We start from the raw sequence: 21,581 nt of genomic DNA, 5'->3' as shown, positions 1-21,581 counted from the left end.
GAAAAAGAAATTATGAATTATGCAGTGCAAGATGATGATGGTCCTGCTCTACTTACTAGCCAGACATCATATGCAGTGGGTACCGACAAAGTAGAATTAGGATGCAGGGTCTGTAATCATGGTAAATACAAAACTCATGCCAAAGATGCTAAGCTTTAAAAGGAAAAGACAATGGAGTTGTAACAAAGTTGCATTGGGCAAAATTATAGACTAATAGATGGTTGCATGCAAGTGTCATCTTGGATTTGGTAGCATTTCAGATTTCAGCTTTATAGTTTACAGATAAGAGATGTTCAAACTATGTACAACTCCTAAAATATTAGCAATTAATCACCGTCAACTTCTACCCCAAATCCATCAAAATGCTAACCCTTAAGTCCATTTGTGTGTGTGTGTGTGTGTGTGTGTGTGTGTGTGTGTGTGTGTGTGTGTGTGTGTGTGTGTGTGTGTGTGTGTGTGTGTGTGTGTGTGTGTGTGTGTGTGTGTGTGTGTTGCTAAGGATTGAACTCAGAGCCTTGCTAGGCAAGCACTTCTGACCTATAACCCCAGCATTAAGTAAATTCTAATTCTAAAATATTGTTATATGCTGTATTGTAAAGAGGGTCAGCAGACAAAAAAAGAAATTAACTGAGGTTCAAAGTGTAGCTCCAGCGGTAGACTACAAGCGAGTGAGCAAAAGCAGCAAATACTGAGTTTGAGTTCCAGTCTAGGACAGCAAAAAGGGTCCAAATAGTCGATGGTAGGTTGGATCAGATGACCTTTAAGATTCTCTTTTGTGCAGTTCATGCAGATATAAGGTGTACTTCATATATGACACTTTGAGTCATGAATTAAAAAAAAGTGATATGGTTAACTATAATCTTTCTTATTTTAAAGATGGACAGTGGGACTTGTCAAACTATCACCTGTTAGACCTTGGACGGCCTCACCATTCCATCCGATGCATGACTGTGGTACATGACAAAGTCTGGTGTGGCTATAGGAACAAAATCTATGTGGTTCAGCCAAAGGCTATGAAGATAGAGGCAAGTTTGTCTATATTTTGTGTTTATTGAATTTGTATCACCCAAAGACCATAAAACTATCATTTTCAGCTTTAGAACTTGTTTTGGAGCACCTCAGTGATATTTTTGGATGTATTAACTTTGTTACTTCACCTCTTTTTCACATTCAACTCTGAGGGTAGTAATTGTTTTCTTTGTTTGCTTTTTCTTTAAGAAAGTAGTAGTCACAAATGCAAGTTTACATGTGTCTATATATGTATACATACTTACATTTTATTTGACTACATGGTTCTTAGTATGTTTAATATGTAAGGATTGGTTGACAGGAAGAGTCTCAAATTGGCACATACCCATCCCACACAAATTCATCATAATTGCTTAAAAAAAAACAAACTTCCAGTAAGAAAAGCCGAGGTTAAATTTCTACTTCTCTCCTTTCCCAAATCCCATTCTTTTCCTTAAAAACCCTGAGGTGGTTAACCATTTAGTGCTTATTTTCATACTTATTCTTTAAATAACAATGTGGGTTCCTTTCTGTTTAATTATAAATAAGGTCTTTTTTTGAGTGTGTGTGCAAGTCCTGGGGCTTGAACTCAGGGTCTGGGCACTGTCCCTGAGCTTCTTTTGCTCAAGACTAGCTAGCACTTTACTACTTGAGCCACAATGCCACTTCTGGCTTTTTGTGTTTATGTGGTACTAAGGAATGGAACCCAGGGCTTCATGCATGCTAGGCAAGCACTCTACCAGTAAGCCACATTCCCAGTCCCAGGTCTTACTTTGTATATTGCTTTGCACCAACACAAAATCCTGAGTTCGTAACTATTGAACACTGCGGTATAATATTGATGTGCTATTCATTGGTTCCTTGTTCTTATTTATGTAAGGATTTGTTTCAAAAGAAATAAATTTTGCATCTTCTGATGCAAAAGCAGCCTAGAAGGAATGAAACTATGTTTAGAAGAACAGTCATATATTAAGAAAATATTTAGGCTTCTTTAATAAACTCTATATTCAGAAATATTGTTTGTTTTTGCCTTACTGCATTTGAATTCAGGGCTTTGCGCTTGCTAGGTAGATACTCGATAGGCACATACCCAGTCCTTTTTTGCTTTAGTTATTTTGAGATAGGGTATCCATTTTTTGTTGTGTTTTGTTCTGGTTTTTGTCCAAGTCTATACCTGGACCTTTATCTGCCAATTTTATGCCACCCATCGTAGCTGAGATGACAGATACAACATACCCAGCTTCTGTTGAGATGGAATCTCATGAACATTATTTTTCCTGGCTGGCCTGGAACTGTGATCCTTCTGATCTCCACCTCTGACGTAGCTAGGATGACAGGCATGTGCCGCTGCCCCCAGCTATTGAGTTAGTTAGAAGGGGTCTTGCAGATATGCCTGGGTTTTCTTCCAAACTCAGTCTTCTTGATCTCAGCCTTTCTCAAATAGTTAGGATTTCAGATGAGCCACTGGTGCCAGCTGCTTAATTTTAGAAATAGGCCCTCACTTTTTTCCCAGCTTCTCCTAGACTGCAGCCCTCCTAGTTCTGCTTCCCCCTGTAGCTGAGATGATAGGCATGTTCCGCCGTGCCCATCTTTGCCTCTCCTGTTGCTATGGGAGGTTCTTACAAATTTTTTATCTGAGGTGTACATCAACTTCAGTCCTCCCAATCTCAGTTTCCTGAGTAGAAAGGAATACAATACAAGTGTACTGTATAGGAATCCTATATTTGGCTTACACAGCCACCATGTCTGGCTATATTAAAACTTGACTTCCTGGGAAACAAAAGTAATTTTGTGATTGGACGTCTCTCCTAGAAATCATTTGATGCACACCCGAGGAAGGAGAGCCAAGTGCGGCAGCTTGCATGGGTAGGTGATGGCGTGTGGGTCTCCATTCGTTTGGACTCCACACTCCGTCTCTATCATGCACACACATACCAACATCTGCAGGATGTGGACATTGAGCCTTATGTGAGCAAAATGCTAGGTAAGCTTCCAAAACCTTTTCTCTGTTCTAATTATGTTTATTTATTAATTATGTTGTTTATTCTTGTTTATTTCTTTTGTGATGGGACAAACACTATCACTGAGTTATATCCAACCCCTCCTGACCCCTTTTCACTTTTAAATTATCTGAATAAACTACCAAAAAAGATTGCCCTAAGAATAGTAAACTCTTCTCACTGAAAATCCTGAGGTAAATACTCCATAGTATCTGGTAGAACTTGGGTATACTTCTTTTTTCTTTTTCTTTTTTTTGTTTTTGTTTTTGTTTTTTGTTTTGTTTGTCTGTTCTTGGGGATTGAACTCAAGGCCTAGGCTGGCTTCAAACCACAATCCTCAGATCTCAACCTCCTGAATAGCTAGGATTATAGGCATGAGCCTATAATGGCACCCTGCCTGCAAATATTTCTTTCTTTCTTCTTCCTCAAATCTAATCCATCACTGTTAATTCTGCCAAGTCTAAAAATACCTTAAGTCAATTACTACTTTTTGTTGGCTATTCTCCCCCTAGAAAGGGTGACTGTCCTTTCCCTGCTAGATAAACTTGTGCCTCTTAACTGGGGTCCCTGTCTTCACTCTAGTCTGTTGTCTGCATAGTAACAAGTGTGCAAAAATTCACTTGCCTTAATGAGGTCATGCAAACTACTCTTATTGCTTACTCTCTTCTGCCCACATTGACCCACCCCTTTCCAGACTTTCTTATGTGCTATATCCTCTGCCTAACAAATTCTTTCTCATCTTTTCTTCTTCGCTTTCAGATCATAGCCCATAAAACATATCCAGAAGAGACCTTTGTTTCAGTCTTCTCATACTTTCCCTTCATGTGTTTATTAATATGATCATTACCAGTATTATGTGATTCTTGTTCATACCATGAAGCCCCTGAAGGGCAGGGATGTCTCTTGTCTTGTTCTCCTCTGTATTTTTAGCACCCACTTGTGTGCTATGTAACTATTAGGGATGTCATAGAGGATTCCTTTTATAACAAAAGGTTGAAGCAGATCAGTGCTTTAGAGACTGACCATAGCTGCTCATGCTCTTCATATAATGGTGGAAGTGAAGTCTCCTTCCAACACTGGCTTTGTGGTCAGGCCCTCAATTCTTGGCTTGAACTCTGGGCTTGGGTTCTGTCCCTGAGCTCTTCAGCTCAAGGTGAGCACCCTACCACTTGAGCCACAGCACCACTCCTGGTTTTCTGGTGGTTAATTGAAGATAAGAGTCTCTCACAAACTTTCCTGCCTGGGCTGGCTTTGAACTCAGATCTCAGCCGCTTGGGTAGGATTACAGGCATGAGCCTCCAGCGCCTGGCAGACCCTCAATTCTTACAAGTAGAACTAATGAAGGACTGATATTGTTGTCTTAAATGTATTATCTGTTTTGTCAGAATGCCTTTCAAATCCCTGAAAAATACTGTCAATTATGAAATTTTTTAAAAAATACAGATATGTTTGTTCTTGCTAAATTATTAGGATGCTCTAATATTCTAATATTTCTAAGCTGTTTAGAGCCTATGTGTATAAACAAGTAAAATGTGTAGGTTTTGTTAGAAAAGATTTTTTTTCATGAAAAGAAAGCCAGAGCTTCATCAGCTAATAATTCATCAAAACATTTGTTTTCCCAGTCTAGTAAATTAGAAGTTTGTGTTTTGGTTTGGAGTTGCAGTACCTCCCTCTGACTGATAACGTAATGCCATCCACATGTAAAATTTTCTTTTACCTTTAACCCTGACTTAGCCAGTAGGTGATAAAACCTCACTTTGAGGTTACCTTCCTTCAGCAGATATTTTTTCTCTGTTGTATTAAAGCTGCTACTCTAATGAATTTTGAATCTAAAACACTGCTTCTGACTTTTCAATAAAATGTTCTCATTCTTCCCTCCTTTACAGGTACTGGAAAACTGGGCTTCTCTTTTGTAAGGATCACAGCTCTTATGGTGTCTTGCAATCGTTTATGGGTAGGGACGGGAAATGGTGTCATTATCTCCATCCCGTTGACAGAAAGTAAGTATGCTTCTAAATAACTGTCCTGGGACAAATAAAATGTCAGGAAGTAATTGTATCTAGAATTCAGGAGGAAGGAATTGTTTAGATACTGGCAAATCTGTGGTAACTCAGAAATTCATATTAGTCTTTGACTCTTCCTATGAAATTTAAGAACGTCAGAACCACCATTCATAATTCAGTGTTCTTCGTAGGAAGAGTTCTTTTGCTCAATTCAGGGCGAAGTCTATTTTTTTTTTCAGCTCTATTATACCAGTATCTAGAAACACTACCAGTTATCCTGTTAGTCATCATAATTTCTATATCTCCTTAAAAACTGGCTTTAGGTTTTCCACTTACCACATTTGAGGTTTAAAAGTAAGTTGTAGGAGAGATTTTTCAGAAGCTAAGCAAGACTTCCTTGTACTAAAGATAGTAATCTATTCTCTGTGTGAAAAGAGTATGGTTTATTATTTTTGTGAACAAAATGTACCTTTCTCATGCTATATTCCATTACATTGATCATCCATGAAGTGTTTTTGTTTTGTAAAATGCATGGGCTGACATTGTTCAAGATGCACTGTACTCATAATCTGATTTGTTGAAACCCCTTTGCTTAAAAAATAAATTTTAAAAATGCAGGGACAGGGGCTGGGAAGGTGGCTCAGTGGTAGAGCGCTTGCCTTGCATGCATGAGGCCCTGGGTTTGATTCCTCAGCACCACGGAAGCAAAAAGAAAAAAGCCGGAAGTGGCGCTGTGGCTCAAGTGGTAGAGCGCTAGCCTTGAGGTGAAGAGCTGAGGGACAGCGCCCAGGCCCAGAGTTCAAGCCCCACAACCAGACCCCCCCCCAAAAAAAAAATTAAAAATGCAGGGACAGGGACTAACATAGAAAAAAAAAAAAACACCAAAATCCCATAATAAAAAGATAATACTCAAGCCAGGTGCTGTTAGCTAACATCAGCAGTCCTAGCTACTCAGGAGACTGATATCAGAGGATCATGGTTCAAAGCCAGCCCAGGTAGGAAAAATACTCTTATTTCCAATTAACTACCAGAAAAGCCATAAGTGGAGCTGTGGCTCAAGTGGTAGAGTGCCAGCCTTGAGCAAAAGAAGCTCAGGGACAGTGCCGAGGCCCTGAGTTGAAGCCCCAGACTCCCACCAAAAAAAAAAAAAAGAAAGAAAGAAAGATAATGTTCACCTTAGAATCTTTCTACACACATACACAAAGAAAAAATACTACAAAGAGAAAGCTTAGCAATCAAGAAATGCACCACATCAAGTTCTCAGGGGTTTGATTCACTTTTACTAAAACGGCTTTAAAATTAGGGAGGAAACAAAATCATAGTAAAACATTGTCTGTTTTTTTTTTGTTTGTTTGTTTTTTGGCACTGGGGGTTTGAACTACCACTTGAGCCACTCCTCCACCTCAAATTGCCCTTTTGAGCAGAGTTATTTTCTAGAGGTCTTGGTAAGAACTTAGCGCTTGGTATTATGCCAAGTTGGACCCTGTTAATTTCATTAGGGGCCAAATAGAGGCTGAGAGTGGTGGCTCACAGTAATGCTTCTCCTCCTGTCATGCCCCTCTCCGTGTCCCCTTTCCTCCTTTCTCACTGTAGCCGTAATCCTCCACCAGGGACGTTTACTGGGGCTGAGGGGTAAGTGCAGATCCTGAACCAAATCTGTTCTCCCTGGCTTCTCACAGACACTGTGAGGCTGTCCCCTCTTCTCTAGAACCCCCTCTTGAATGTTCTTCAGTGTCACCCACTGGCAGTCAGCATTGCAGCAGATTTTTTTTTCTTTTAACATTTCTTATATGGCCACCAAATGCGCAGCAGCTTAGTCTATTTATCATCTTTCGTTGCAGCTGAACTTTCTTTCAGACTTGTTTTCTCTCCAGTAAAAACATGAGACATCTTTTAAAACTGCCATTAATCTACATTATTTACTCTTGTTACCGATCATGTTTCTTTCACTCACTTACCTGTGGATGGGGGATGTTTTGTAAGTCTGGTCACTCCGCAGTAATCCAGCACACCATTGGCCCGGAGTAAATGAGAGCTACTCTGTGGTGTTGGCTTTCCCTGCCCCTTCAAGGGACTTTGTCTTATCACAAAAGAGAAAAATATACTCAAGTGCTTTAGACTATATAATAGCTAGATTCGTTAAATGAGGATTGAAAAACAAAAAACTACCCAAACAGACAAACCTAACATTCAAATGTTTTCTTTTGTTCTAAAAAACTAATAGATGTGTTTAAAACATAAGCTTAGTTATTGCTAGACTGGCAAAATCCCCTACTCCATTTACTGAAGTACTTAAAAATAACTAGCATGCTATGTCTTTTTTCCAGCTTTGCCTTGAATTGGCGTTGCTGCCCTTGTGTTATGTCAACTGGCTGTAGCTTTTAGATGATGTCCTAAGGATTAACCAATAACCTCTTACATCATTACTATTTTCTGGAGGAAAATACTTGGTATTTAATTTTTCTATTGCAGCAAATAAGACCTCAGGAGCACCAGGTAATCGTCCTGGAAGTGTAATTCGTGTCTATGGTGACGAAAACAGTGACAAAGTGACACCAGGGACTTTTATTCCCTATTGTTCAATGGCACATGCACAGCTTTGTTTCCACGGGCACCGGGATGCTGTGAAATTCTTTGTGGCAGTCCCAGGTGAGTTAGATTGCTTTGTTGTGGTAGTCCATGTAATCCATCTCTCTTCTGTCTTCCATTACTTTACTGCTAAGTGCTAGTATCACAGGTGATCTCAATATCCTATACAAAAGAAGCTCTGTATTGAAAGTATGACTACAGTGCTATAAGGTATTTTTTCTTATGAAAAATGATTTTCTTTTTCCTTCCAGAATTTAAATTTTTTGGGTATGATGATACACACATGTACTTTCATTACTTGAGGGGTACAAGCAGATTATGAAAGTTTGAGGCCAGCCTGACCTATGTAGCAAATTAATAAACTGGGAGAGAGTGACGGAAGCCATGACATTGCTCAAGAAAGAATGCATTCATCACCTAACATAGGAAATGGCAGCCCTCTGTATCACCTTAATAATAACTTTTTTTAATTTTTATTTTTTTTTATTGTGAGAATACTGTACGAGGGGTTACAATTACATGGGCAAGATAACGAGTACATTTCTTATCAAGCATTGTTGCCTCCTCTTTGTTTCCCCTTCCCATCCCTTCCCATCCTCCCCCACCTCCCCCTACCCAAGCCCCCCCCCCCACCAAAGTTGTAAAGTTCATTTTTCAACATAACAACTTGTACATCTCATTGTTGCAATGGGTCCACCTGTATCCCTAGTTAAACGATTTGTTTTTGCCCTTCCCCTCCACAAATTATACCAACATCAAATATAACTTTTTTTTTTAAGTAAATAGACCAGGGGCTTGTGTCTCACACCAGTTACTCAGGAGGCAGAGATCTAAGTATTAATGGTTTGAAGCCAGCTTGGACAGAAAAGTTCATGACATTCTGTCTCCAATTAACTAGCCGAAACACTGGACGAGAAGTGTGGTTCAAGAGGTGGTAGGCCAGCCTAGCAAGCATGAAGCCCTGAATTCAAAGTCCAGTACTGCCAGAAAAACAAATTCAAATTGGGCCCTTATAACCTTATGGAATTACTTTCTGATAATAGAGAGAGTTGTCAAGCATTCCTGATGTTTTGGCTGTGCTTTTGATATATTTACCTTTTTATTTAACTCAGAATATTTTCAGTATTCCCTGTCTTCATCAGTGACAAATAATACTCACTTCTGCTTCTGTGTATACTAGGTCAAGTCATTAGCCCACAGAGTGGCAGTCCTGGCACAGAGCTAACAGGTGACAAAGCAGTGTCATCCTCTCAGGAGTCCGGCAGCCAGACACCTGTGAAGTCTATGCTTGTCATCAGTGGAGGAGAGGGCTACATCGACTTCCGGATGGGTGAGTGGTTGCTTCTGGGAGCTCAGCTTCCACTGTGATTGAGGAGGTGGCTCTTCACCCACAATGAATGAGAAACTCAGATAATGATGCCTACATACTTTCCTTAAAATTTCTGGGGAAAAAATTTTTTTCTTCTTCCTGTTTATTACATGTGTGTATCTACATAAATGTGTGTGTGTGTCTGTATACACACAGAAGCGGCAAGTCTGGAAGTGGAGTAGGGAAGAACAGTTTGTGTGAGCTGTAAATCACTGTGCATATACAGAGCTCATTGATTTAAAAAGGTACTAAATGGTTGTAAAGAACGTAATACTGTAGATCAGTGACAGATACTTGTTTTATTTATTCAATTTTATATTTTATTTTCATTTGTGTGTGTGCGCAAACTCATGTGTACTGGTGCAAGGGCTTGCACTTGGAGTCTTGCTTGGTTGAGCCTCACCTCCTTCTAGCTTTTTTTTCTTTCCTGATTAGAGATGAGAGTCTCAAGGATTTATCTGCCTGGGCTAGCTCCAAAGCTCAATCCTCAGATCGCAGATCTCCTGAGTAGCTGGCTATAGGTATAGTTACATTGTAAGCACATGTTTATATTTAAGTTGAGAAAATGAATTTTGCCCTGAACATGTTGCTTTCTATATTTTGACATTGCTGTGAGAAGCCTGAGGGGGAGGAGTGGAGCTACTAGAGAAACATGCATATATCCAGGGTTTTTATCTATTACAGTTACTCAGCCAATCTGTGTGTGTATACTTTTTTTTTAATTTATCTTTTTGTCCACTAGAAGTCAGGTGGGGGTACATCACATAATTCCAATAGATCAATGGACTACCTTTGTTTCCTCAGGTATACATTTTTAAGTTTCTGCTGAAGAATTCTTCCCACTAGATAAGTTTTTATAGGCTGTTCCACAATAGCCTTGTTGTACACAGCAGAAGTTCAAGTGATATGTGCTCGTGGGAAGGAGGGTCCTTATGCCTGTGCTGGGCCCTGGAGAGTGGGGTCTGTGATCAGGACTTGTGCCCTGCAGAAGGTCCTGAAGCCCACCTGTTACCCAGGCTTCTTCATTTCTCCCTTTTCATCATGAAGATGTGTGTGGCAGGAAGTGAGGGTTGCTGGGGGGTGAGGAGCGGGGGAAGAGGAGAAAAACTTAGGATAGCAGGTGATGAATATGCCATCTTACAGGGTCACAATTTGAAAGTTGGTTTGTTTTTTGTTTTTTGTTTTTTTGGTTGTGGGGCTTGAACTCTGGGCCTGAACGCTATCCTTCAGCTCTTCAGCTCAAGGTGAGCACTCTACCACTTGAGCTACAGCGCCACTTCCAGTTTTCTAGAGGTTTATTGGAGATAAGAGTTTCACAGATTTTCCTGCCTGGGCTGCCTTTGAACCGCGATCCTCAGATCTCAGCCTCCTGAGTAGCTAGGATTACAGGCGTGAGCCACCGGTGCCCAGCTACAATCTGAATTTCTTATGCTTAGATGAGTTACCTTTGAGAACTGTCATTATGTTAATAAGCATGAGTTATTTGATTTTGGTTATTTGCTATGCTACCTTTTAATGTCTGCATATTCAATCTCAGTCTTTTTGTTTTGTTACAGTTGTTGTGCCAACCTTGGGGCTTGAACTCAGGCCCTGGGCATTGTCCCTGAACTTATTTTACTCAAGGGTAGCATTTTACCACTTTCCAGAGCTCCATTTCCAGCTTGGGGGACGGGAGGCACGTAGGGTAGTTTATTGGAGATAAGAATTTCACAGGTTGTGTTTGAACCATAATCCTCAGGTATGGGCTGGGAAGGTGGCTCAGTGGTAGAGTGCTTGCCTTGCATGCATGAGGTCCTGGGTTTGATTCCTCAGCACCACATAAGCAAAAAAGAAAAAAACTGGAAGTGGCGCTGTGGCTTAAGTGGTAGAGCACTAGCCTTGAGCTGAAAGCTGAAGGACAGCGTCCAGGCCCAGAGTTCAGGCCCCACGACCCGGACCAAAACAAAAAACAAAAAAACAAAAAAAAAACATAATCCTCAGGTCTCAGCCTCCTGAGTAGCTAGGATTACAGTCCTGAGTCACTGGTGCCCAGTTCAATCTTACTTTGAAATAAACTGTCCATTTTGAAGGAACACAGAATTGAATACCTTTGCCTTCTTAGCTTTCAATTTCTGTTGCCATCAGTATGAAGACATATTGTGATGCCTTCCCAGCGTGGTACAGTAAAGTAGCCTTTATCAGTGTAGTGAGAAATGAACTTCTCAGAAGTCAGATAGTGGCTTGAGTGTATATGGGTGAAGATCTGCATCCTGGTATTGCTTCCACTGTGTTCTCTGCAATGGAAATCATATAAGCTTTGTGCCTCTTATTCATGGCTAGCAATGAGCACTGTCTGATCTATCTCATTCTCTGTGGCTCAACCTAACCCAGTCTCCTTCTTATCCACTAGGTGATGAAGGTGGAGAATCAGAACTCCTTGGAGAGGATCTTCCACTGGAACCTTCAGTCTCCAAAGCTGAAAGGAGTCACCTGATAGTGTGGCAAGTGATGTGCGGCACTGAGTGAGCCCCTAGAAAACAGGCAGAGACGGGGAAGCATCTCTTCTGCATGGCTTATTTTCCCTTTTCCTCTTAATTTAATGCTCTTTTTGTGAAATAAGTTTCACCACATAATGTGTGAGCATTTTTTCCTGTTAACTTTATATTACAATATCTGTTTTTACCATAACAATACAGAGGAACTAGCTATTTTACTGCACCAGTGTTATAGGCAATTTCAGTATGTTGTGAACAAATCAAAGAATGTTTACTTTCTGCAAACTGGTGAATTACAGAAAGCAATCCAGATGTGGTTTACTCTGCCGCAGTCTAATGTCACTTACTTCATTTGATGGAGTCACTTTTTAGCTGTCACTAATAATGGAACTAATGGAAAAACTTTAAAATGAAGTTGTACCATGACATACAATAGTAGAGTTTTCCCCAATGTATTATAAAATTGACACACACTAACACCAGATTGATTATCAGGATTTATCTAAATGTCCCAAGAGGGCTAAAAGCTAATTGTAAATTACTTAACTTTCACTTTCAAAATTGACAAATCTTGTTTATATGGTATATAAAACTTTGTTTTCATCAGGTTTTGGGGGGTTTTATATTAAAGGAATTAAGACTACATTATTTAAATAAAAGTTTCCTGTTTTTCTCTTATCAGAGCTTCCTAAAGTATATGAGGCCTGCTTCTCTGAATATCCGGATTTGTTTTTGAGATTTGTTTCATCCATTTTCATACTGATACATTTAAGAAGAGGTTTATTGTTTAGAAAACTTAAAAAGATATTCCGGGAAGCTCAGAGAACAGTTTAAGTACTGGAAGGTTTTTTTTAAAGGAAATTGTGTTTGTGTCCCTTTTAACAAAGGATGGTGGTATTCCATTCCGTTTTTTTCCATGTCTATGGACTGTTCATGGGCTGCTTTTATCTGTTAATGAAAGTAAAACTGCCATTAACAGAGTGGTGATAAGAATCTAGCCCAACCAAATGAATCCAGAATTTGAATTGGAAATTTATTTTCTTTTGTTCTATCTGAAAATATCAAATTGTACTTGGTATTTTGGATGTAAATAACACATTGAAGCTTTTGCACTCTCTTAAGCTCAAGAGCCGCCTTCAAAGAGAAAAAGTATGTCAGGAGGGAGACAAAGCCAAGATGTCACAGAAAAAGTCAGGGTGGACATTACAATATCTTTTCACTCACAACGTCCATTTTAAAAAGTACATTAGAGTCTGGGTTTAACTGATGTTTAATCATTTTTTTAAACCATAATGTAGTTTTTTCCCCTTCAAGCTTCCTGAAAATGTTTGATTTATCATTTCTTATTCATTACTCTGTGCAAAGCTAAACATAAGTTTTTCTACTATTTTAAGTTTATTAACTTACAGAAACATATTCCCAATCATATCATTGGAAGGTCTGCTTCAAAGAAAAGAAAGCAAACATAGGTCTCTTAATTGTCTAGCATTCTTAAGTACCAGGGATTTTTTTTTTCTGAACTATTATGCAAAGATGCCTGTAAAAAGAATGTCAGTGACTCATGCATATATCTAATTAGATTAGATTATAAAGTACATGGGGTTTAATGAGCCCAAGGAGACTATAGGATCCATTTGACCGCATGTTGTATAAGCACATTGTATACACAATAAGATTGTGGTCACTGTATGTTTTAGAAGGGAAAAAACCTGCTTTGGTAGAGCTATATTTACTGGATAATTTTGTGCTTGAGCTGTGTAGTCACTTTTGTTCAAGGCACAAAATGTTGGCCGCTTTGCCATAGCTTGTTCTGTCTTCATTTTAAACCAGAGCCATTTTTTTGGCAATACCAAAAAAAAAAAAGCATTATGACATTTATTGGAAATGCTGTATAAATTAATAAGGACACCAAAGGATTTGGGAATGTTTGTCCCAAGAAGGAAGTGTCCTAGAGTCAGACTACTCCTGTCCAGAAGCCTTCCACACATTTGTATGGCCTGATGTAATTTAGGAAATCAGGAGCTAAAGATGAAATGAGAAAACTTGCAATAGTTGTAATTATTCTTCTTAAACTTACAGGGACATAAGTATATAGTTATTTTATTCAAGGTTGTCAGATTATCTATGGCCCTGTTAATTAACTTAAGGGACTAGAAAAGACAAGAAAGCCTGTACAATTTGTTCTACAATTTGTTGCTTACAATTTGTTGTAATTTCATTTTAACATTTTCTACCCATTACTTCCCTTCCCCTTTCCCCAATAACAGGTTTATACTTTTGTAATGTTGTCTTGGTCAAGGTGGTAACCTTTGGTAGAAATGCCAGAATGTAAGCTTCTTGCAAGCTGCAAAGGGCATATAAACTGCCTTAGCTACTGCATAGGGCAGAAAGGAGGTCTGAGTATCTCATTGTCCACATAAAAATTTCATTTTCTACATGAAGACATCAGGAATACTGAGAATTTTCATTTTGTTACATTTGGATTATATATGAAGTCAAACCATATAAAATTATCAGTGTTTGCCCATTGCTGATCTGCACAAATGGCAACCTCATACTTACTATAAAGTCTCCAGGAGGCAGAGACAGAGGAAGAGTATTTTCTAGGAATTGAGTTGTAAGAGTGCTTTTCTGTAACTTGGGTGGATCTATATTGTTAAAATAGGAAAGGGTTTCTTAAACGTTACAGCTTGTTGCTGAATGTTGGTGGTTTATGCCTCTAATCCTAGCTACTCAGAAGGCTGAGATCTGAGGATCATCGTTCAGAGCTAGCCTGGACAGGAAAGTCTGTGAGACTCTGATCTCCAATTAAGCACCAAAAAATGCCAGAAGTGGAGCTGTGGCTCAACTGGTAGAGTGCTTGCCTTGAGCAAAAAAGCCCAGAAACAGTGCCCAGGCCCTAAGTTGAAGCCACAAGACTGGCACACACAGATACACAAAAAGAGCTGCAGCTTGTTGAGAGTCTGTAAGACATTTTAGCACAAAATATGCAGCACAGGACTTCAGATGATGTGTGTTTGCATAAGAAAGGGTTAAAATGCATTCCTTCTCAAAGTTGCAGTATTGATCCTTTCTATTTGTAAAAGTCTTCCTAAATTTAGGAAGATACTTTGTGACATAGGCAGCCTTAATAATAAAACAAATTGTCTCATAATGTTAACTTCCTGAAGAATGTGTATCTCGCCCATCTCGTGGACCTGAGTATTTATTTCCTATGAGTATTAAAACCATTACCAAAGGACTCAGCCGGGTCCAGGGTTCTTCATAATTGATCATGTTGAAAAAAAGACTGGTTTGATCCCACTTTATAACCTGGAAAGAGGAGATAAAATTACATACGGAAATCATAAATGCTTTTCTAACAGGGTTATGCTGTTCTGTAACACTAAATGTTTTTTCTCTTTCTCTTAAAATTTGTTTTATTAATTTTGTCCTACATTCTCAATATTTGAATATGTTTTAACCATTTATGTTTTAAAGTTGTTTTTTTAAAAAAAATCCTAGATATCCAGAACTTTACTTGCCTCTAAAAAAAATGGGTTCTTGAGTGCCCCACCTGCTGTCTCTTAGAGGCTGAGGCTTCATTTCTGTGAGCAAAAAGCTCAGTTAGCAATGTAGTTACTTCAGTATTTATTTCTATTATGGAATCCCTGGGGTTCGGAATGTAACTTTGTACATGAAATATATATAAATATGTATATGAAACATGTATGAGTGTTTTTTTAACCTTTCTTGGGAGTGTAAACATGGTTTCCATCTAATATTCTGCCCTTGCAAACACATCATGGCTGAAGGTCTAGAGTGGCATTTGGCCATGGGCCAGAGGTGAGCAGACACTTGTCTGCTTGGCTCCGCATCAGATGAGGTCTGGTCATGGACAGGGGGCTCTCATGCCAGGTAACAGCCAAGGTGAGGTGGGCTGCTTGCCAGATGACTTAAGTGGTAAGAGCAGCTGCAGCATGGATTTTAATGACCCCACAAGCTTGTGATCCACTTGGCTGAGAGAGCAATATTCTGGAAGGAAGGATAGTTGTAAGGCTAATCATGTGGAGGTCCAATATGAATCCCCACTCAGTGCAGTGGTATTTGGTGTCTTGTTTTTGGTTATGCCTTCAAGAAAGGCGAGGCAGGATGTAGGGACAATCTGGCTGCAACCCCATTGATCACCAGGGTTGATTCAGCTGATCTGGCTGGCTAGGCAGATGTCCACTTCCACCTTCTCGACTCCATGTGTGTCCCTCCCAACACAGCATTCTTGTTCAAAGAGGACAACTATCCCTGATAGAGGAGAACCAACCTTTGGCCAAAGATATACAAGTAACTACACTCCCCTGCCAGAACCTCCAAACATGCTCTCAAGAAAAGGGGGCAGCCAGGCGCTGGTGGCTCACGCCTGTAATCCTAGCTACTCAGGACGCTGAGATCCGAGGATCGAGGTTCAAAGCCAGCCTGGGCAGGAAAGTCCACGACTCTTTTTTTTTGGGGGGGGGGCAGTTGTGGGGCCTAAACTCTGGGCCTGGGCGCTGTCCCTCAGCTCTTCAGCTCAAGGCTAGCGCTCTACCACTTGAGCCACAGCACCACTTCCAGTTTTCCGGTGGTTTATTGAAGATAAGAGTCTTATGGGGCTGGGAAGGTGGCTCAGTGGTAGAGCACTTGCCTTGCATGCATGAGGCCCTGGGTTCGATTCCTCAGCACCACATAAGCAAAAAGAAAAAAGCCAAGAGAGAGAGAGAGAGAGAGAGAGGAAAGAGGGGCACCAGGGCAATAGGGAAGGACCTGCCATGTGGCATAGTAGCAGGATGGCCCATCTGCTGTGGGCACAGTTATCTGTCCAGTGAGGTACAGGATGCTTTAGGATGTAACTACACTGCGGCTCACTCCTACTTTGCTCTTCTGTGCTGGAAACTGATCAGAGATACTCATTTTGGTTGTGTTAGGGCGCCAGCCTTATAACTGGAACTGTAGTAGCTTGTGTGGAACCAGCCTCAGGCCTCCAGTGTTCAGTGTGGGTAGAAAAGCACTGGCCATTGCAAGGACTCGTCTTTTTCTTTTTCAGCAGTGGTTAATTGTTAAGGAAAGGTTTAATAGATTTCACAGACTGCCATAAACTAATGTGATTTCATTCTAAATTCATTTTCTTTAGGGAGACAGTGGTACAGTGAGAGGTTGCGAGCCTTCATTCTATCTGGGGCTTACCCCAACTGTTGCTTTAGGGGCTATGTTAACATAGTTCTTGAAACCACATTTTTGCAAGGTCAGAAACTGGCACATGTGTGGTACATGTGGTGTTTGGGAGGACGCTATTCTGGTATCTTTGAACTGGAGATCTCCAGTGCATCAAAAGGGAAGGTGACTGGGCACTGGTGGTTCACGCCTATAATCCTAGCTACTCGGGAAGCTGAGATTTGAGGATCATGGCTCAGAGCCAGCCTAGGCAGGAAAGTACAAAAGACCATCCCCAATAAACTACTTTTTTAAAAAAGTGCTGGAACAGAGCCCAGGCCTGAGTTCAAGCCCCAGGAAGGACCAAGATGATCCAAAAACCATGACCCTGGCTCTCACCCTCTGATTCTGTGACCCCACCTTTCATTCACCCAGGTAATAACAATACCTGGTAGATAGGATCAGACTACTTCGAATTCCAGTTGCTCAGAACAGCATTGTACAAAAATGAGCCTGAAACTTTAGCTCCTATATTATCACAGTGGTTTCCACTCACAGATAGGGAAAAAAAGAAGTTATGATTTGCTTTGAGACCCCAAAGGAAAAGTGGACAAAATTAGCTCTGGATCTGAGAAGATACTCACTTGCAAGCTGAAGTTTTCACGCCAGCCAGGAGAGGGCGGTATAGCCAGAATCACCCAGGAGCCGTTTGCCATGTCTTATTCCTCATTCCTCTCATCTTGGGAGTGTCAGACTCCACTGGTGTTTGGCAAAACAGTTACTGTGATGTGATTGTGATCATTCCATTAAGAACATCTGCTTAGAAGAATGAGAGCAGCCCAGCTGGATCCCACATATCTGTTTGCCAAACAGCACAAAGCTCCATTCACTCTTCACCATTTACAACCTGCACATGGTGACCGCCAGCCTGCCACCCCGGGCTCAGCATCAGTCTTCCCTCTTTGATTCATGAACATTGAAGATTGCAAGACTTTGAACTTACTGCTACATTAGAAACTTTAAAAGTATTTCATCTCCCATGAGCCTGTATTCACTTGCCAAGGCTATTTTCCCATGGCTTTTCATAAGGAAAAAAAAAAAAGACAAACCTTTTAGTTATCATGCATAGATTCATTTTTATAACATCTAAAGATTGTTTTGCTGCAGAGAAAGCCCCTTCGGCGAATGTTACCATTGTCAGGTGATCCAGAGGCCTGGCTAGAGGAGATGCCTTGCCTATTACTAAACAGTGCAACTGAGACGAGAAACTAGATGATACAACCAGATTAACTGGATATTGGAGAGTATTACAGGTGTGAGGGAAAGGACAGTCTAAAGTCAGGAGAATGGGTTAGAGCCGTGGATCTCCCAATTTTGTAACTCTTAGGCTTTAACTTTTTTTTTTTTTAACCCTTTAACTTTAGACTTTACTTTTCACTTTCCTTACTGTGAGGTGAGAATAATATCCCAGCAGGCTCTGGGATGGCTAAGGGAATGTGTGCGCTGGGCATGTGACTGGGGGCTTTGGAGGTTCCCAGATGGCAGGCACATGCAAATGAACAGGAAACTCTCAAGGAGATTAGGCTGGTGCTGGACATAATCACAGAAATGGTGGCAGGTATGCAGGATGCCAGTGGCTCTCACCTGTAATCCTAGCCACTCAGGAGACTGAGATCTTAGGATCACAGTTCAAAACTAGCCCAGGCAGGAAAGCCTGTGAGATTCTTGTCTCCAATTAACCACTAGAAAACTGGAAGTGGCTCTATGGCTCAAGTGGTAGAGCACCCACCTTGAGCTGAAGTAGAACTGTGGCACAAGTGGTAGAGCTCCAACCTTGAGCAAAAAAGCTAAGTGACAGCACCCCAATACCAGCACAAAACAAAAAAAATGGTCATGTATAATCAGGTATATTGGTTGTTCATACAGAAGCACGCAGTGAATAAGTGACACTGGTATACTGTGCACTTGGCAGTGTGATTTTTTTTTTCAAAATTAAAAACAGTCGGCTGTGATGCCTGTTGAATGTTGAATATTCTTATTTCCGGGCCCTATCTGCCCTAAGAGTGAGTCCCAAGGAATGAGAGGCCCCTTGGGCCTGTCAGATTCCTTTCTCTATTGCTTGCCCCTCCCTAGTTTAAAGGAAAGTAAAAATGAGATCAAGACTTAATTTCATTCTTATGTAAGCACACTACTTCAAGGTGCACACTGAAGCATGAAAGGTAAATTTGAGCCAGGCACCAGCGGCTCATGCTTGTAATCCTGTCTATTCAGGAGGCTGAAATCTGAGGATTGTGGTTTGAAGCCAACTCCAGCAGGAAAGTCTCAAAGACTTATTTCTAATACAGAAAAAGCCAGAAGAGGCACTGTGGCTCATGTGGTAGAGTGCTAACCTTGAGCAAAAAAGAGCTCAGACAATGCCCACGCCCAGAGTTCAAGCCCCAGGATAAGCAAAAGAACAAAAAGGTAAACTGGATACTTTTAGATACCATCAGGGCGTCTTATGACCAGTCAGTACATATAACTAAATAAACATTAATATGCGCATTGTGTAGAATGGTGGCTGTGAGGGTTGCATACTGGCCACATGATATGGAAGTCCAGCTTTCCATCTATTCAGGATACTGGCTAGACATCTCAGATGCAGAGACCCTCAGAGCACAGAAGTCTTTGAGAAGCTTGATTTGTCCTCAACAGCACTATCACGGCGATGTTCTAGGCCTGGGATTGTTGGAGAGGTATCACTGCCCAATTAAATATGTATAGCCTTTCTCCTTGGCTGCCCTGTGTTTTGTTTTTCTCATTGTCCTTTCTCATCAAGCTTGCCTTCCCCCCCACCTGTGGCTTGTCCCAGACAAGTATGAGTAGTTACTTGGGTTCCAAATCCAGAAGTAAGTTTTCAGCTGTTTGCCTTGTACTGCATTCTGGTTTGCTTTGCTTTTATGCAAGCAAACTTTTACTGCCAGGGGTGGAGAACCTTTTTTTTTTTCTTCTGCCAAGGACCGTGTGGGTATTACAATATTTGCAGGCTATGTAGCAATTATCAATACAGGCAGGAGGAATGTGGAGGCCTTGAGAAGTGTACACATCTGCCCCTTTCATGCTCCAAAAGATTTTGTGAGACTCTTCTACAGTCTCGGGCCTGACATTGTCTGCCCCTGTAGGACATCTACACTTCCATCTTGAAGAACATAAGGGTCTCAGAGGCATCTCGAGCACCTGTCCTCCTTAGACTCAAGTCCCGAAGATGAACAGGTACTGAGCAGGCATCAGAATCTTTGGAGAGATGAAGCTTAATTAGAGATGATCCTCAGCTCCCAATTCCACCCACCTAGAGCAGGAAAGGAGAGCTGCCACTCTGAAACAGCCCGCTCTGCTCCCTTTTTAACACAAGGTGGCGCTATATGGACGTCAGCTTTCAAATGTTAGCACCCAAAGGCTTCCTCCTTCCCCCTCCCTTGCTCTGAACCCCACTGGGTTGCAGACCCCAGCATAGCAGTCCAGACCAGACCACAGAGGACACCACAGGTCAAACTATGGATAGGCAAGTGTGGTCACCTTATCAGCTGACAAGCTGGTACAGGAGAAGAGCTGTTAACCTGACATCAGAGATGGGACTAGAAGAGATGGGACTCAGCTCGAAGCCTTTTTTCCTAAGCCCTGGCCCTCCTCATTTCTGCCTTTCACCCTGACCAGGGAAGACACCTTTTTTTCTCAGCTCTCACCAACATGTCCAGAGCCTGGGACTGGTGCTGAGAAAAGCAGGTTTTGGGAAACATTGGCCCAGGGGATTAAAGAAGGTTATTTTTGAAAGCATCTGTACCACCAGTTCTGGTCTTTGAAGGTGCAGAGGAATTGCTGCTGCTGCCGCCACCGCCTGTGAGCAAGTCAAAGGAAATGTCACGGAATCCGCTTAGTGAGTTGCTTCAATGGAAACTTCATCCAAGGCGGATCATAAACAGGAGTTACATAACTCAGCGGGTCACAGCACTAACTAAGCCCTTTATAGGCCATCAGTCCACATTTATTTCCTGGGTTTTGTAACTACTGCTGAAAAGGAAAAAGGGAGGAGCTGGGGGGGGGGAATCTGTGTGCCTGGACTAGCCCTCGAGGACCACTTTCCCCTCCTCCACACCTTGCAGAGGCCCCTAAGTACCAATGTAGACATTGCACCTCCTGCCAAAAAGCTCACGCCCTCACCCATGCTTCTCTGGTCACCATAGCTTTAGACTGGTCATTTTCTCTCTGGTCCTCAATGTTCTGTGCTGTAAAATGACAAGGCCTCGGGCTGGACTGGATAGGATACTTTTATTTTGGCAGTACTGAGGTTTGAACTCAGGACCTAATGCTTTGCTACATAAGCACTCTATCCCTTGAGCCACACGTACCCAACCCTTTGGGCTTCAATTACTTTTCAGCCTGGACTTTGATCCTCCTACCTGTATAGCCTTTTCCTGTTCATAGCTGAGATGTGACCACATGCCACCACCCCTAGCCTAGTGACTAACATGGGCGGGGGGTCTCAGCCGCATTTTCCTTGAATTGTGATCTTCCTGATCTCTGCTTTCCAAGTAGCTGGGATTACAGGCATGAGCAACTGTCCTATTCTCTAGGATATCTTCCTGCCCGATGATTCTAGTTGGAGCAAGAGGTGGACTGGGCTTGTTCCCCACTGCCCACATTAGCTGCAGAGGCTGGGATATCCCCTTGGGGAGAGGGAAGAGCGGATCTCCTCACACAGATGGGGCAGATGAGGACCAGTCCCTGCCAAGTGGGGCGCCTGACTCATTCTGGTTCAGGAGGGCAGAACCCCTCCCCCTGGTGGGTTTGGAGCTGGGGAGCACAGGATGAAGCACCCTTACTGCCTCCCCCAGAGCCTCTCCACACACAGGCCATCAGACAGATGAGCTGAGGAAGTAGAGCACCACAGCCAGTGGGCAAGGCCTAGAGGAGGGCCGCCTCAGCAGGCTGGCCACCA

At 41.6% G+C, this 21,581-nt stretch overlaps 1 protein-coding gene across 11 annotated transcripts in view; it reads left to right on the top strand.

The window, feature by feature from the left end:
- Spag9 (sperm associated antigen 9) overlaps positions 1–15,152 on the top strand; it is a 131,650-nt gene extending 116,498 nt beyond the window's left edge. For 7 of the 11 annotated variants that reach the window (XM_070028384.1, XM_070028379.1, XM_070028383.1 and 4 more), the window contains 7 exons: positions 877–1,025; positions 2,821–2,992; positions 4,895–5,008; positions 6,605–6,643; positions 7,484–7,660; positions 8,781–8,930; positions 11,359–15,152. In XM_070028384.1, coding sequence (XP_069884485.1) covers positions 877–1,025; positions 2,821–2,992; positions 4,895–5,008; positions 6,605–6,643; positions 7,484–7,660; positions 8,781–8,930; positions 11,359–11,474 — 917 coding nt within the window. In that variant the 3' untranslated portion in view covers positions 11,475–15,152. The remainder of the gene's footprint in view (positions 1–876; positions 1,026–2,820; positions 2,993–4,894; positions 5,009–6,604; positions 6,644–7,483; positions 7,661–8,780; positions 8,931–11,358) is intronic. The other 4 variants (XM_070028385.1, XM_070028382.1, XM_070028381.1 and 1 more) reach the window with 1 other exon arrangement.
- The last annotated feature ends 6,429 nt before the right edge of the window (positions 15,153–21,581 follow it).

The sequence above is a fragment of the Dipodomys merriami genome, unplaced genomic scaffold (genome assembly GCF_024711535.1).
Source record: "Dipodomys merriami isolate MVZ:Mamm:240054 unplaced genomic scaffold, mDipMer1.0.p SCAF_19, whole genome shotgun sequence".
In the NCBI taxonomy this organism is placed as follows: Eukaryota; Metazoa; Chordata; class Mammalia; order Rodentia; family Heteromyidae; genus Dipodomys; species Dipodomys merriami.
This window is presented reverse-complemented; position numbering and strand designations above follow the sequence as displayed.